General features: G+C 47.4%; 1 protein-coding gene across 1 annotated transcript; it reads left to right on the forward strand.

Moving 5' to 3' along the window:
• The first annotated feature begins 241 nt into the window (after nucleotides 1-241).
• HAS1 (hyaluronan synthase 1) lies at nucleotides 242-15,392 on the forward strand. The gene is made up of 5 exons (XM_069640628.1): nucleotides 242-476; nucleotides 4,634-5,346; nucleotides 6,454-6,679; nucleotides 8,913-9,045; nucleotides 10,996-15,392. The coding sequence occupies exons 2-5, from the start codon at nucleotides 4,636-4,638 to the stop codon at nucleotides 11,675-11,677; spliced, it is 1,752 nt and encodes a 583-aa protein (XP_069496729.1). The 5' UTR covers nucleotides 242-476; nucleotides 4,634-4,635; the 3' UTR covers nucleotides 11,678-15,392.
• The last annotated feature ends 1,806 nt before the right edge of the window (nucleotides 15,393-17,198 follow it).

A 17,198-nucleotide genomic window follows, 5' to 3' on the forward strand; every position in this document is an offset into this window, starting at 1 on the left:
GGTTAGGGCGTATGAACAACCGGAAAACAAAGACGGAAAACGTGTGGGAAAATACGAATCCGAAAAAAGAAGAGAAAAGCAGAAATGCGAAGAAATGCTTCAAGGGGAGGCTCGGGCGAGGCTCCGAGATATGAACACGCACTTGACCTGCGTACAGTGTGTTCCTCGGGGTGTGATGTCACAGGCCGTGCCCCCTTCGGCGCGCCCTTTCCCAAGATGAAAAGCAGCCCCCGTCAGTCACAGAGAAGTATTTTAGATCTGCGCTGTCAGAGCGCATTGAACTTCTCTCCTCTTAAGATACCGCCATTCGTAACTGAACAAGCCTGGGCGAAGGCTTCCTTTAACTTCCCCCATTCCGATTTTAAGAACAGCCATGGGATGCTGCGTTGCCCTCCCCTGACTGACCGCCTCCACCGCTGGACCCGAGAGCCCACCGTGACAACCGGGGCACGTCTGTGCACGACTGCAAGCCTAAGGTAAGCCTTGGACGCCACCTCCAAAGGGCTCTCTCTCTCTCTCTCCCTCTCTCGCGCTCTCTCTCAGCCACTCTCTATCTAGGGCGAAGTGGCTATGCGTAAGTCTGGAGGATTCCGACAGACCTGCCCCTCTGAGGGATGGGGAGGCACCGCTGGGGCAGAGTGCGTGAAAGACCCTGCCCCAGCCCTCCATACATTTCAGAGGCCAGGTCTGGCAGGCAGTTCTCCGAGCTCCCCCGTTACGCTTTGGTGAAGGTCGGGTTACCTGAGTACTCGGTGGGCGCAGCAGGTGGCATAGAGGGGACCACGTTCTGCGCACTTTGCCCAGTCTGGTCCAGCAACATCTGCAGTGTGGGGGAAGGCAGCTTGAATCCGGCCAGCAGGTGTTGGGGTGCACCGTCACTTCCTAGGGTGATCATACGTCCCGGTTTTGTCAGGACTCTCCCGATTTTTGGTGCTTTGTCCCCCTTTCGCAAGATTGTGTTCCTATTGGAAATTGCAGTGGTCCTGGTGTTTTTGTAGTAGATCTTCATGGCTGGCAGACAGGAAAGCACAGACTCACACAGAAGAAATGCTGCATTTCACAACTTAAGATAGTGTTAGTTTGTGATAAATCAAATATAATATGTTTTTCTTTTAACACTTAGACCCGCTTCACCTGCAAACGCTACTAAAGTGTACTCCCTTGACAGCCACTTTCAAGAGTTAGTCCTACTTTTATGTTCGGTGCCTTGTCCCGGTTTTTTACTTTTTAAATCTGGTCACCCTACCTTCCCCCACCTACCCTACCCAGGGTACCAGATCATCATATCCAGGTACCCTGAATACAGAACACAGAAAGGCTTCTGCCAGAAGACGATTTTTCAGGGTCCCACAGAGCGGGCGTATGTTGCCCGTCTCGGGTTAACCAGGCCGGGCTCTGTGTGTGGTGGGGAAGAGGGGCTGAAGAGGGCAGAAAGGGAGAAGAGAAGATAACGGCTCCTTTTCTGAAGAGCGCACAGAATCCTGGGGCTGGAAATAACAGGCATTACTGTTAGCCAATTTTAACCTCAGTTTGGCAACTTTTGAAAGAGGCAGCACTGAGCCATAGGGACGGTGCCCTGTGTCTTACGGGTTCTAAACAGATGTCTGCAGCAGGTGCATTAACCCATGAGCTATCTTTCTTTTGCTGCGGCCTCTGAACCCTATCTGAACTACTGCACACCGTTGAACATTTGATATCTTGTGTGATATATCTACAAGGCTATCCTTTATCTGCCTGGCAATAAGTTAACCGTGCCCCCTTCTCGAAGTCAGCATTTTTTAGTTTTGTTTGGAGTTGGGGGACAAAGGCGTGTTTCGGCGAGATGGAGGGGATTTTTGGAAACCTCATCTGCAAGTAATCGTGCATAGCCACGTGTGCTGCTAGTAGGTCATTTCTGTCTTAACGCCCCTTTTGTAAAGAGGTGCCGGCTATGTTATGTTATAGTGATGTATACCGAGCACAGGTGCCATTTTCATGAACTCCAGGCGCTCTGGCCGGTCTGAAAAGGAAGAAGGGCTGGGAGGTCTTAGTGGGATTGGGAGAGTAATGTGCAAGGGAGCTTTGGTGTGCTGTTGAAAACGGTCACTGTGTGCTATCTGCTGGTTTGCAGTTGGTAGACATGTGGTGTTTGGTGTATGAGTGTGTATGGCCTGATTTGTGTGTAATCGGTTTTGTTTCCTGTTGGCTGTTGCAGAGTGTGTGCAGTTGGTGGTGGTTTGGGGTTTTTGCTGCGGTAGAGGTATGCATGTGTTTTGTTCAGTGTGTGAGGGTGAGTGCGCACGATAAGGGAGAGTTTTCAGTAGGGTTAGTGGAGTCGTCTGTGCCCGCTCTTCTGTGCCATGGTTATGCTGATCTGTCGAGTTCATATCAGTCGATGCTGATTTGCGGTAGAATGCTTTATTTCGTTGGGTAGCGGTGCCGGTGGCAGTTTGCAGTTGCTAGACATGTGGTGTTTGGTGTATGAGTGTGTATGGGGTGATTTGTGTGTAATCGGTTTTGTTTCCTGTTGGCTGTTGCAGAGTGTGTGCAGTTGGTGGTGGTTTGAGGTTTTTGCTGCGGTAGAGGTATGTATGTGTTTTGTTCAGTGTGTGAGGGTGAGTGTGCACGATAAGGGAGAGTTTTCAGTAGGGTTAGTGGAGTCGTCTGTGCCCGCTCTTTTGTGCCATGGTTATGCTGATCTGTCGAGTTCATATTATTTGATGCCGATTAGTGGTAGAATGCTTTATTTCGTTGGGTAGTGGTGCCCTTGTCAGTTTGCTGCATACATGTTCATGAAGGATGTGTGTTCATGGCCCAGGCTTAAAGGTTCAAAGAAAGTTCAGATGTTGCGTGACTGGCAGATTACAGCATTGAATGTTAGCCTGGCCAACCCATACATTTAATTCCTGATTCATGGAAGTGTTTTATAATGGCGCAATCCCATAGGAAAACGTTTCCTTGAATCAAGCCCTCAGTCTATTTGGCTATCACATATGCTAGTTTAGTGTGCTATAATTTCAAAACATCCTTTGATTGTCCAGTACATCTGACAAGATATCGCTGACCTGTGTGTTCAGCAGCACTCAGAACACCAGTTTGCATGCCCTCAGGGCTGGCTTCATCCTTCAGAGGTCGATACACAGACCTGAAATCGGGCAATAGTAACAACACAGCGCTTAGAAGCTGGGATCAAGGGCTATTCGTTGCTTAATAGCTACACGTTGTGCCATTAACCCACAACCCTGGGCACTGTCAGATGTACTGACATTACCCAATTTCCCTGCTAATCATATTTCTGGAAAACACCTTATTTCTTTATTGCCAGCTTCTCCAATAGTTCTGCTTTGCATCGTGCAATTTGTAAATATTCTATAATTATCTGTACGATACGTGTAGATAGTTCAGAGAGGTAAGCACCTGCTTCGGATATGTGGTCATTCTAAAATTCACAAGACCCAAGCCCAACAGTGCCCACTCAGCCATACATTCTCCCATGGTAGCTACATTGAGTTAACTTGAGTTCTTGGAATATTTGGCATGGAACGATATTATTATTATCATGAATATTTTGATTATTATTCTGATCATATCTGCACGTTGTGATGTTAACTCACAGCGCTGTTTACTGTCAGATAAACGGACATTGTGCAATGTCCCCACTGGTTGCCCGACCCAGCAATGCCGCTGCTTTCCAAACATACATGTGCAAACATTCTGTTCTTTTCTTGTACACCTGCCAATTGCATTCAATCATCATGCAACAGCCCTGCCTACCAGCACCCTGTAATTTCAGAAAAGGCTCTAATTCTCGAATACAATTCTCCTATCCTACCCTTTCAAGACTGTCTGTCACTACTTGTAGCGTGTGCACAGGTGTGTACATACTTCTTGCTTGGCACACACCTATTCCTGTATTGAGAAGCTTGCGTTCTTCATTGAAGAAAGGCATTAATGCATTAGTAAAGGACCTATCCTAACACTTACAGTGAATGGGCAACTAAGGCTAAGAGAGGGGACACAGCCTAGTGGATTCGCATTCACACACGAGTGGAGATCCTGCACACCCAGCCCCGCCATGCCCTTTGGACATTCACTAGAGTTTCAAATTCCCTGTAACTTGTGTTCTCATGACTGTGGCTGTTTCTTCCCCCTTACTTTTTTGGGAAATGTCTCAGTTCCGTCCATCATGTCGGTTTAACAATGTTAGTTTCGAGTGAACTTCTTGTCAGTGGCGCAAGTCCTTCCACTATTTCCGTTGAAAGGAGGTTTGCAGGAACCTTTTGGGTATCTGCTTGCGAGGTTGGTCTACAAAGTTGTCCCCAACATGACGGGGCAGAGGTTGCTCCACCTTTTTCAGTTCTCTGCAGCATGTCTCAAACCTGTCCCCTCTCTGTGGACACCTGTATGCATTTGATAAGCCAGATGTTGTTTTTTTGGGAACAGAATTAGTAGAAATACCTCGAACTAACTTGCCGTACTTCCGTCCAGAGAGGGAAATTACCTTATGTGCATTCGTTACTTTACAAGCAGGGGATCATCCGCTGTGATGTAACATATAGGAAAGGCGTCAGATGAGGAAAGATTGTCACTGTGCCTAGTTACTGTTACAACCTTGTCCACACTAACCAATAGATTTTTTCTGAATCTTCTCCAGGGATGGCGGAAAAGGCTCCCAAAGAGGAGAAGACGTATGCAAAAGTAGGGCGACGAATCTTCACTCTGCTCTTCGCAGCCTTGGTTCTGGGAGGCCTGGCCTGGACGTACATCGATGGCTTCCAGTTGGCTGCTGACGAGTTTGCCATTGTGGCCTTTGGCCTCTACGGGGCCTTCTTGACAGTCCACCTCATCATACAGAGCTCCTTCGCCTTCCTGGAACACCGGCGGATGCGTAGGAACTGCATGAACTGCAGCTACACAAAGTCTGTGGCACTCACCATCTCAGCGTATCAGGAGGACCCGGCCTACCTGCGAGAGTGCCTGATGTCCGTAAAAAACACACAGTATCCCCCGGAGAAGCTGCAGATCATTATGGTCATTGATGGCAACAGAGAGGACGACCAGTACATGATGGACATGTTCATGGAGATCTTCCAGGATGAAAATGTGGGCTCCTACGTCTGGAAGCACAACTACCACTCATGGAAACCAGAGGAAGCCTTGCAATCAGGAGGGGAGGAATATGCTTACCAGAACCCTGCCGATCTGTCCTTGTACAGTGAAATTGAGATTGAGGACCCGGGACGGGTAGTGGTGGAGGAGCTGATCCGGACCAAGCGATGTGTGTGCATCATGCAGCAATGGGGCGGTAAACGGGAGGTGATGTACACCGCTATGAAGGCCCTGGGAGACACAGTCGACTATATCCAGGTACGCTTGATAAGATAAGACCACAGAAAGAATGGGGGGGGCGGGTCTGCGTATTGGGCTGGTCTATTGTGCAATATGAAGGTTGGACAATTCATTGGGTGTGTTTAGAAGCACTTTAGCTAAGCCCTATATGACTTTAAGAGGTACCAATATGCCACCCTGTTAGCCTAGAGCAGGCTGTAATTCTACCAGCTCTTCAAAGCCCCCGCTCCATCGCACAGAAAGCCAAACACTGGCCTGTCATACGCATTGTGTTTAAAAGGTACGGTCTAGTTGGCATACCAACATTAACGAAGCTCCATTCTATTCATAAACCCGGGCCTCCTGTGTAGGGCACCCGCCTATCAGCCAAGGGCTTTTAAGAAATCCAAGCATGTCAGAGATGTCACACATTCCCCATAACCCAGCAGGCCTCTGCAGTTGCCCTGGTTGCAGCCTGGCCTTTTGTGGCATCCTACACGGGGGTGGGTGGGTGGGTTAGAGAAGAGCAAGCACCTTTCTAATAGGAGCATCAAAGAGACCTATTTGTGAATACATGTGCCTAACATAACAGAGAAAGTAGGGCAAGTTGATAGAGGGGAGGGAAGACTCTAAACCCTTCACCACAGCTGGTGAGGTTTGGGTCTATTTGACCTAAAACATTTGACCTAATCACATTTGATCACATTTATTTGACCTTTTTGTTCGGTCTAAAATGCGGGGGGAGACCCCTGCCACTTCCCCTCAACCTAATCTATACCCTTACCCACCCCATATATATATTTAGTTAAATTTGACTGAAAAAATGGCCAACAAATTAGATCATATGTTTTGGGTCAAATGTTTTTAGGTCAGTTATGCTAATACCACTGGTGAGGCATTTATGAATGAAGGTGGCAGCAGATCCTAGCCTAAGTCAATGGCAGTTCTATTCCCTGGCAAGGAAGCCACACATATCTTCGCCTGTCCTGCTTACCTGGGTTCTTCCATGAGAGTAAACATGAGTGGGAAGAAAATGTAAATTTATTTGAGGTGCAAACAAATATTAAAATGTTGTTGCGCTCCTGAAAAGATGGGAGCAAATGCGCTTCTACTTTCACATTAACCTTGTGCTCTCTGGCCGCGCAGGTGTGTGACTCTGATACCAAGCTGGACCAGTTGGCCACCCTGGAGCTGGTGAAAGTCCTGGAATCCGATGACCGGTACGGCGCGGTGGGGGGCGACGTGCGCATCTTGAACTTGTCCGAGTCCTACATCAGCTTCATGAGCAGCCTGCGCTACTGGATCGCCTTCAACGTGGAGCGAGCCTGCCAGTCCTACTTCAACTGCGTGTCCTGCATCAGCGGCCCACTAGGTGAGTCCCCTCGGCCGAGCCAAGGATACTTCAAGGGGGTGCGCGCTGACCGCGTCCAACCACTCAGGCTTTCTGTAGGGGTTGGGGATATTCAGACGCAGATGCGAAGCCCGGATTGTCTACCAAGTGGGGCCTGAAGCTAATGTAGTTGGTCCCACCGCAGTGATATTAACATCTATAAATGCCCACAAAGCGCTGCTGAGTGGGCATTTACAGATTTTGGGTGGGCCTTGCCCACTCAGGCCCTACCCTGTCTACGCCTCTGTAGACAGGCGATTCCCAAGACTTGAGTTTTTTTTAATAACACAGAATTGAGCGTCCCCGCGGGCCACTGAGCCTAACCCAGGTGTCCTAAGTGAGATTTTCCCATCCCCTATAGAAGAGTCATGTTTCATGGGGAGTATTAAATGCTGTTCCCCCTGAAAAAGCTGAAGTGCTGGGGAGCAGAACCTGTCTCTGCCCCATTCTGCTGCAATTCGGAGACTGAGGCCAGCATTCATTAGCTTCATAAAGCCACTGCTGCCACAGTCCAGTGAGAGCAGCATGTGTTTTCAGCCTGGTTTGGAGGGCAAATCTTATCCCCACTAGGGCTTGAAGTGGGCAGGGGCTACATAAGGTGGAGCCTCAACCGTCTCCAAAAAGCGCCCCCGAGTCAGGTCTCCGCTGGGGCTCTCCCCACTACCCCTACTTTGCAACTAAACCTTTTCAATCCGTTCTCAGCCCAGTTGGAAAGGCAGGCGCATTCTTATCATTCATTTTGCTGCACCCGCCCCTCCCTTTTGTTTCTTAATACGAGGATCCAATTCCTGCAAGCACCTGTTTCACAACTCAGCAGCGACCGCATCGTGGGGAGGGGCTGAGTGGGATATGCTTGCATCCCCATGATGAAAGGGCTGACTGCAGGGGTGAGCGCCACCGATTAAGAAACAAAAGGAGAGGCAGGAGTAGGAACATTAATGTTAGCAATACACTGGCCTCTACAACTGAGCTCCTTTTTCCCCATAGAAAAGGGTGCTTCCCCGCTCCTGTTCCCCCTCTGCAAAGTAGTTAGGCAACAGCGGAACATCCCGATTCCCCACCCCACTTAAAGCACCGGTTCCCACTGACAGCACTATTTTTCAAGGGAATTATGCCAAATGAGTCTATTGACCTAGACCTGAATGTGCCTTGGATGAGAGGCGAACATCCATCCTTTCCCAAGGGCTGTGCAGTGGAGCATGTGTTGTGGGGAAAAGGTGGTCTTCCTTCGTGCACCTCCCAGGGGAATTTCTATCTCCCACGGGAATTTCTACTCCCCTCGTATATCCAAGGGAACACTGCTTTGCTCAACTGCACTGCCAACCAAACTGCAATACCTCATTAGCAAGGGACACACTTGATAGTGGGATTTCATTCCACGGCCCAGAAGAGAGCACATGAATAAGGACTGATCGAAAGGACATAATCGATTCTGTGTCAGAGCAGGCGTCCAGTGGCTCCCAGATGTGTCCCGTTGGCTTAGGATTCGGCCATGTTCTTTGCTCTGTTCTATTTGTAGCTTTCCTTTTGAAGAAGGACAGAACCCCCCCCCCCCACATTAAAGCACTGACCCACCTCTTAATTACCAAAGGATCTGTTTTATTCATCAGATACATTAATGGCACACTCTTTACTCTTGGGAAGAGGACGAAAACACTCTGTGGATATCTAAAAGTCATTCAGACATCTACTCACCCCAAAGTGTTCCATTGTCCTGCAGAAGGCACCAGGGGAAATATATGGTGAGCGGGAGCGGGGCGACACTTCAGAGGTTGCACCACACAGCGCACTCGACCATCGAGCTGGCCAACACACGCCCTATAGGTTCTTTTTGAGCTTTTTGGAGTATGGCACCTGGAGGAAGCCGGTCCACTAGAGCCCTACTGGCGCGGGGGTCTTTTGCACCTTCATTTCAGCACATTCTTCAAAGCCCCCCATCCAGGGTCTGTTGGTGCAGTCTAACAGTGAAAGGTGGAGTGAGATTTTGCAAATGCTGGGGTCAGTCCAGAATCAGGGACCGGCTCTTGCATACCTCCTCCAAAACCCATCATGTTTGCAAAGTACTGAGTCTACCTCAATCAAACAAGGGTTTGGGTAGGTGCCTGTGGTGGCCCCCACCAACAAGCGCATGACAGCACTCGTTAAGGCAGGAAATAGGTCAGAAATGGGAATGACTTGGATCCAGAAGGTGACCTGCTCTCTGTCTCCCCTGCAGGCCTATACCGGAATGACCTCCTGCAGCAGTTCCTGGAGTCCTGGTACAATCAGAAGTTTCTGGGGACCCACTGCACATTTGGAGATGATCGGCATCTGACCAATCGCATGCTCAGCATCGGATATGCCACGAAGTAAGTTTCTGATTCCAAAATGGTGTATTTGTAAGAAAGATCAATAGGAGGTCGGCTGGCGTTTGGGTGACATATATACGGAGGAAAATGTAATGCAGAATTTTATCATATATTTAATGCACCACAGGGGCATTAAAGGTCTACCCTGCCGACCTTCACCATACACATAGTGGAACCCCTGCATTCTGCTATGTCAATAACATATAGATGGTATTACCCAAATTGTTCGAACACAATTGTTCGAATGTCTGAATTGACTGAATTTCAAGGGTCCGAATTCACCTTTGCACAATTGACCTAGGTTTGTTTTTATATATATATATATAATGGGTTTGGGTGGGGGATCGCAGGAGGTTTTCCATTGGGTCGGGGGTTGTGGGCGGTGTCTCCCCACATATATGTAACAATTGACCTTCAAAATTCGGTGAACTGTGCAAAGGTCAATTGTAATTCAAACAATTGTAGTTCGAACAATTCGTATACAACCATATAGATACCATAGGGTGGGCTTAGATCTATTTTCAATTCCCTATATACTGTAGGGGCATAGCAGAAGGAAGGATGCCTTCTATGCTTATAGAGCAGGGTGTGCGGTCATCTTCCACATAGTGTCACACCGCCCTGCAGTCACCTGTGTTCCAAGAGTGACATCAAAGGCCTAATTCAAGCAACGTTTTGCACGGTGCAAAGTGACTTTGCACCACCAACAAACATGTTGAAGCAGGCCAAATTCAGAGCGGTGCAAAGTGTATTTTGCAGCGTGCTAAATGGGCCTAATTCACAAAAAAGTACGAAGTAGCAGAATTAGACCCGGTTCAAAGTGTTTGTTGGCAGTGCAAAGTCACTTGGCACCGTGCAAAACGTTCCATGAATTAGGCCCTAAATGTGAAAAAAAGAATGCCTCAAGACCCTCCTGGGTCCGACCAGCCACTGCAGGGCTATGGAAAAAGCACACAGTTGGACAAGTCTTGGGGCACGTCTCTAATGGCACCCCGAATCACGCTGTGCGGGTGTGGCAGAACTCCCGAGCTTCAAGTGGCCAGTGAATATTTGAGGAATGTCCAAACGATTATGGGGGAAAACCCCACACGTTTGCAGGTCGATTCCCAGGATGTCAAACCATGACCTTTGTGCATTGGGTTCTGGACTCCTGCTCAGGGTCGCAAGAAATGTATGTACCAATTGCAGAAAAGGCCCCTCTCACTGCATGGAGAACTATGCCCACTGCAGGCAAGACAAGTTTACTTCCTGATCATTTAAACATGTGCCCCTGACACCAAAAGAGGAACCTCGTTTGGCTATGAAACCATGAGTAAAGTGACAGCAAGTGAGGTGCTTCAGAATGAATGTAGCGGCTTCTGCATTGATCACGTGATGCAACCCTTTTACTGACATAGAAACATATCTACCTCTAGCAAAAGGGGTGATTCTTAGTGACCTCGTATGCTGCATTCACACTGACCTCTAGAAAGATGTCTCTCATGAGCTAAAAGAAATATGCACTAAACAGAGGCACCCAACCTGTGGCTCTCGAGATGTTTTCCCCAAAGCTCCCATGATCCCGCATCATTGACTATTCTGCTTATTATTATATAATTGTAATTGTTTATTTATAACGTGCCTAATACCCAGAGGTTTCTAATAGTGGACCCGGGGATCAAACCTGTGTTGCTCTGAGTCGTCTTGCTTCCAAGACGAGCGCATTGCCCCGAGCTATCCTCTTTAGCGCTGAGGCGAGTTCTAGGCCAAAACATCAGGACAGCCTCAGGCTGCCTTCTAGCGCATTTACAGCAAGAAATGTGCCTCTCGCCAACCTTAGAACCATTTCTGCGACTATGGGAGGTTCCCCTCACTAACCATCGACACATAATGTGGTTCATGGCAGCAGACATGCCTTTCCTTGCCCGCTCCTGAGTCTTGTCTAACCAGAATCTTCTCTCTCATAACCAGATACACAGCAAGATCCCAGTGCTATTCGGAGACGCCGGCTCAGTTCTTGCGGTGGCTGAACCAACAGACGCGCTGGACAAAGTCCTATTTCCGGGAATGGCTCTACAATTCCCTGTGGTGGCACAAGCACCACCTCTGGATGACCTATGAGTCCATTGTCTCTGGGATTTTCCCGTTCTTCGTCACTGCCACAGTTATCAAGCTCTTCTTCACCGGCAGCCTATGGAACATCTTGTGGGTCCTGATCTGCATTCAGCTCGTTGCCACCCTGAAGGCACTCTACGCATGCTGGCTGCGTGGCAATATGGTCATGATCTTCATGTCTCTCTACGCCATGCTGTACATGATCGGCCTGCTTCCTACCAAATACTTTGCCATCATCACCATGAACAAGAGCAGCTGGGGGACCTCTGGCAGGAAGAAAATGGTTGGGAACTACATGCCTCTCCTGCCTCTGTCTATCTGGGGCCTTGTGTTGCTGGCCGGGTTGGGGTATACCATTGCATATTCGGTTCCACCAAAGAAGGACTGGGGGACTGAGAAGAGCCAACAGGAGATACAATACCTAATTTATGGCTCTGCTGCTTATGTGTTCTACTGGGCCTTTATGGTCCTACTCTACTGGATCTGGATCAAGCGTGTGTGCCGAAAGAGAGCAGACTACTACAACATACACGTGTAAGTGGTGGCAGACAGGATCTAAAATCATTATTCAGTGTAAGGGCAAGATATTCTTCAGGTGCGATGCCGAAAACCACCACAAAGGAGCAGATGCAACCAGGAGAGACTGTGCTGTCCCCTGACTCCTCTCCAAGAGCTACCTCAACACTAGCAAAGACTTCCTTTGTTGTAAACGCATTTTGAACACTTCTGTGTGATCGTGCACCTTGTGACTTTTTGTTTGGACCACACATGGTCAGACTCTGCCATAAGCCCTTGACATGTTGCCCTCTGAGAATGCATGTGTGTTATGCAGGGAGTTGAGAGCATGATGGGGACAGTATGTCAACCTATCAGACACATCTGTAAAATAGGTTGCTGAAAGGGTGCCTAGTCGATGAAGGATCAGGCCTAGGAACCCTTAACAGAGTAGCGAACAATGCTAATTCCATTGAACAAAAACAAATGTTTTTTAGACCAAGCAAAGCCATAAAGGTGTTTGAAATATTTCCCAGCAGTCTGTGTGAAAGAAATCCATAGCCATTGTGGGGAGACAAAGACAACACCCATAGGACTCTGACACACTGACGAGTGATAGGTTCGACCAATCGGGTTGCTAATGGAAGGGAACCCTTCTCGCATGTCTGTACGAAACAGTAATTCCACACAGGGATGCTTTGCCTACATTGGTACAAACTTTAGACACAAAATTAACAGACACAAAGGGGCGTCCATTCTCTATTTTACTTAGAACTAGCTGAACAGAGAATAGTGCCTCATGCTAGTTGCTGCCTTTTTAGAGCTATAAAGGTCCTTCTAATTGACCTTCTGAAGCGTCAGGTTTATGCTTCTCCCCTTCTACGTCTCAAAGCTTGTGTCCCTGCACTCACATATGGCCAAGCCACTCTAGGTGCATGCACTTCCCCCAGTTGGCTTGCCCAACCCCAAGGATATAATTTTCTGCAAAAGAGGGACGTTTTATGAACGTTCTCTGGCGAAGAAGCCTCCAAACTTCAATTTCACGCTTGAGCACATCTCAGGTCCATCACACAACCACACACCGACTACCTTTAGTGCCCCCTGACACTGTGCTAGAATCTGCTGTCACCCAAATTGCTTAGCTCTTTGAGTGGGCCTCCATGCCTCTGAACTGATCAGAGCTCCACCCGATCCATCAGCAATGATTGCAACACCAACAGGCCAATTTCCACCACCATGTACACTCCCACTACACCCCTAGTGTTTCTTTCCACATGTCTGTGCTTTGGTATCCCTCTCTCTCTCCTTTCTCTCACCACTGCTCCTCCTTTCCCTCCACAGACTACGGTCTGATTACTCCCGCAGCTAGGGCACGATACGCCACCTTGCAGACAATCCTCAGTGGGCCAAGACCACTATGTTGGTGATGTGTGCAGTATAAATACTTACTAAAGTACAATAGCATTGTAATGACAGTGAACATTTTCACAATAGTGCAATTTGAGATAAATGCTAATCTGGCAGCCATGGTGTTTAATGGGGTTCCTATACAATCTGTGAGGGTGCTGCGTGACGGTGTGACATGCATTCATCGTTCACATAGTGTGACGAGGGTCCATTCCCTACTATGTGGCTTCTATAGGAGTGGAGAAGACGAGTCAGATTTTCGAGTTACACTAGAACTGATGCGACAATTTCATGAAACACAAATGTAAAGCTTTGAAATGGACAAGGTTGAGGATTTGCCCTGTGGGGGTGACACAAGCACAGTTGATCGTGTTGGTGCAGTCAGAAAAGAAGAGGAGCTTTTCCGGTGGGACATTACAGGCAGTGGGTGATTGTAGTTTCTGGTGGTTGGGGCGCTCTACAGCAGACTAGAGCCTGTGAAGAGCCAGTATGCCTTGCAGATGACAGGCAGAGGGTGATTGTAGTTTCTGGTTGTTGGGGTCTTGTACAGCAGACTAGAGCCTGTGAAGAGCCAGTATGCCTTGCAGATGACAAGCAGAGGGTGATTGTAGTTTCTGGTTGTTGGGGCGCTGTACAGCAGACTAGAGCCTGTGAAGAGCCAGTATGCCTTGCAGATGACAGGCAGAGGGTGATTGTAGTTTCTGGTTGTTGGGGCGCTGTACAGCAGACTAGAGCCTGTGAAGAGCCAGTATGCCTTGCAGATGACAGGCAGAGGGTGATTGTAGTTTCTGGTTGTTGGGGTCCTGTACAGCAGACTAGAGCCTGTGAAGAGCCAGTATGCCTTGCAGATGACAGGCAGAGGGTGATTGTAGTTTCTGGTTGTTGGGGCGCTGTACAGCAGACTAGAGCCTGTGAAGAGCCAGTATGCCTTGCAGATGACAGGCAGGGGGTGATTGTAGTTTCTGGTTGTTGGGGTCCTGTACAGCAGACTAGAGCCTGTGAAGAGCCAGTATGCCTTGCAGAGAGTCTGGTATCTTTTCGATGTGTATTTTCCAGGTTCACCTTTAAGAGCAGCCTGCCTCTCATCACTTCCAACCACTCCACCATTGTATGAGCCTGTTGCCTCTTTTCCGATTGTTTGAGCTAAAAAAAAATCCTCAACTAACCCCTGCTAAGGACGAGTATGCTTGTCGTATTTGCATAGAATTTCATAGAGCTCAGAAAGAGTGTCATCAAAATATCCCATCAGCAATATCTCAAAAAAGTAATTGATTCCTTCCCTGGTGGAGACCCCAGTGAGCCCCCCTAGGCCCTAGCTATCTTTTCCTCCTAATCAATATAGTCTTCTTTTTGTTACACCTGGGAGACCCATGTGGTCCCCTTACCCTACTGTGTGCTAACCCTATGGTTCTTATCGTTGTGTTCCTGTTGGGACTTGGACACATGTACTTTCATCATGCAGGCAGCTCAGGGAACAATGTGTGTGCGTCTCAATGCCAAGTTGACCAGGCTATGCACGCTCGTGTGCAGCGGCAGGCTTTAGATCCTTGTACTGGCCAAACAATCACGGAAGGAACTTGTTTGAATAAGCGCTTTTATAAGCAACAATATGGGTATTTGGCTGCATTGGGAAATGCATTCATGACATAAAATGGCTTCTGACCAACTCTTACCATTTCTGTACCCACTCATGGCAGCGTGGGATGGCACTGTTGATTAGAAGATCACTGCAGTCGAGCAACTCTAGCGAAACTAAAGAAATCTAAAATGCGGGCCTGGAGATGTCAATCATTGCACATTTTCTTTTTTGAGTCTTAAGGGGGTTTTCAATCCTGGGCACTTCAGTCATTGGGGTTATTTAGGAACCCTAAAGAAACGTTATTCTGGAAGAGGAGCCACACAACACACTGCTTTGTTTGTTCATTGCACTTCACTAGCAACTTGAACTGGCAGACGATGTTTCTGGAAGCCTTGTGGATTACACATGGGGACATTGTATGCCTTGTAGGTAGCGGTGTCAGAATCTTTGTCTTAGAGCTAAGGAGGCACAAACGTTTTTGTGGCATCCACTCGCCCTGATCATAATTCCGCGACCGACATTTCTTTCATCCTCATTTCCCACGAAACTATAAACGTTTGTCACCTGAGGACAGCCCTCAAAGTTCTGTTTACAGCATCTCCCAGGAAGGTGTTCGAAAGCCGTAAGTGGTCTGAAAGGTTGCTTTATTTACACATGTTAATAGCTATTTATTTCAAACACGTTATTTAAATGTTTCTAGTATCACCAACAGATGTTTGATCTTTGTGATATGCACTGTTTCTGTACGAAATAAAGGTCATTTATTTTTTCATTGGTCTTTAGTTGTGCTTTCTTATGTCCAAAGGTTTTCAGCCAAATCTACCAAAGCATACGAAAACGGGAGAATTCCCCAAACACACACAGACAATTCAAATAATCCTCAATCCAGGAGTGTTATCAAATGGTCTGATTAATCATGTTTATTGCATTGATATTTTCAACATTTTGCGAAAGGGAAGGCAGAAGTGGAAAAATAGTTATTGGCTTATCACTCTTCAATTGACCTACAACCTCCTACCCAAGCATTTTTTAGGCACATAGAAGATAGTAAGGGGGTCATTTCATGTGAAATGCAAATTGAATGCAGGGACCACCAGCATGTGCACCTACACAGCCTTAATTTACAATAGATGGCAATTGGGTGCATGGGGCCACCAGCGTTAGCACTTACATGCTGTTAGGTCCCCTGCATGTAATATCACACATTTATAGAGGAAAAGGAAAGAGTTAAAGCAGATAACATCGTTTTTACTCTTTCCTTTTACTATTCATCTTTTAAAAAAAATAACTACCTCTGGTAAATTTCGCTTTGCAGGTGGCATTTATCAATGGATTCTTATGGAATCTGCCTGTTATTTATCAGGTGCTAAATCGAGGGGGATGCCAAAGGAATCCATTAATTGTACACGTGCATGAACATCTCATGCAAGCGTGACATTTAGTGCACTCACACGACAGTACCTATTCATATGTGTTGGTTGTTGTTAATCAAAAAAGATTCAATGGGAGTCATTGCATCACCCGACACTCACACCCTCTGTTGCAAACATATTTATGATGTCCACATTGCAGGCAGCAGACAAGTTGACGTGGATTAGTGCAGTGTAGTAAGAAGCTTCTCCTGGATGTCATGGTGGTCAGTTGGAGATCACACATTTGGGCACCATTAAATCCTGGAGTTGAGTGGGGACCTCACTCTCTAGAACCTTGCTTGGGTAGAGAAGGATTAAAAGTCTGGCCATTGGAGAAGATGCCCGCTGCATGACAGGGCTCATCAAGGGTTGTAGGACAAATGATCGAATCTAAATGGTCGACAGGACAAATGGTCGACACCAAAAGGTTGACAGGTCAAATGATCGAATTTCTTTTCTTTTTGTTTTTTCACATTTTTTTGGGGGGGGGGGGGCCGGGGGCCCCCCTAACCCCCTTTGTTTTGCTTAAAACCACTTTTTTCCCTAAACGAAAACCTAAAAAATATATATATGACTAAAAAAAAATTTGATCATTTGACCTGTCGACCAAATTGTGTCGACTTTTTGACTGTCGACCCTTTGTCTGTCGACCATTTGACTAGACACCCTCATCAAGAGCAGGTTTGTAACTGCTTATTGTAATATCCAGGCCGTTTAGGGCAAAACATGAAATTATTTTGTTCAGTCCAGATGGCTATGACGGGTTCTACTTCTTGTTGGGTGCCTTGGTTTTGATGGCTCTCTGTAATGCCTCAGTTGATTCATCAGTTTGGCATAGGTGAAAGAGGCGGGAATGAGCAGTGGGTGGTTTTTATTGGGGGCTGGAGTAAAGGATTATCAATCGTTTTGAATCAAGCTGGGTTAGGTGATATTTTGCACAGCTACTCACAAGGGAGGGTGGGTCTGTCTCTCTGCAGGAAGTGAGTCCATTTCTGGCTTTATTTTTGAGGTTGTCCTCCACTTCCAGCTGTGTGCAGTATTTAGTTGGCAGTACAGCCAATGCTGAAAACCCTATTTTGCACAAGAAGGAAGACCCAAAGGGTAAGAGAGACTGTACAGCAGACTGTGCCAATGTAGGATAGTCCTGGGTTACTTTCAGCCAAAAA

This window comes from Ambystoma mexicanum, chromosome 1q (assembly GCF_040938575.1).
Source record: "Ambystoma mexicanum isolate Mex_15411 chromosome 1q, UKY_AmexF1_1, whole genome shotgun sequence".
In the NCBI taxonomy this organism is placed as follows: Eukaryota; Metazoa; Chordata; class Amphibia; order Caudata; family Ambystomatidae; genus Ambystoma; species Ambystoma mexicanum.

Excerpts from the sequence above, each read along its gene's own strand:
- HAS1 (XM_069640628.1), top strand. The coding sequence starts at position 4,636 with ATGGCGGAAAAGGCTCCCAAAGAGGAGAAGACGTATGCAAAAGTAGGG. Across the intron at positions 5,347-6,453 it reads ACACAGTCGACTATATCCAG|GTGTGTGACTCTGATACCAA; the intron begins GTACGCTTGATA and ends CTGGCCGCGCAG. Across the intron at positions 9,046-10,995 it reads AGCATCGGATATGCCACGAA|ATACACAGCAAGATCCCAGT; the intron begins GTAAGTTTCTGA and ends TCTCATAACCAG.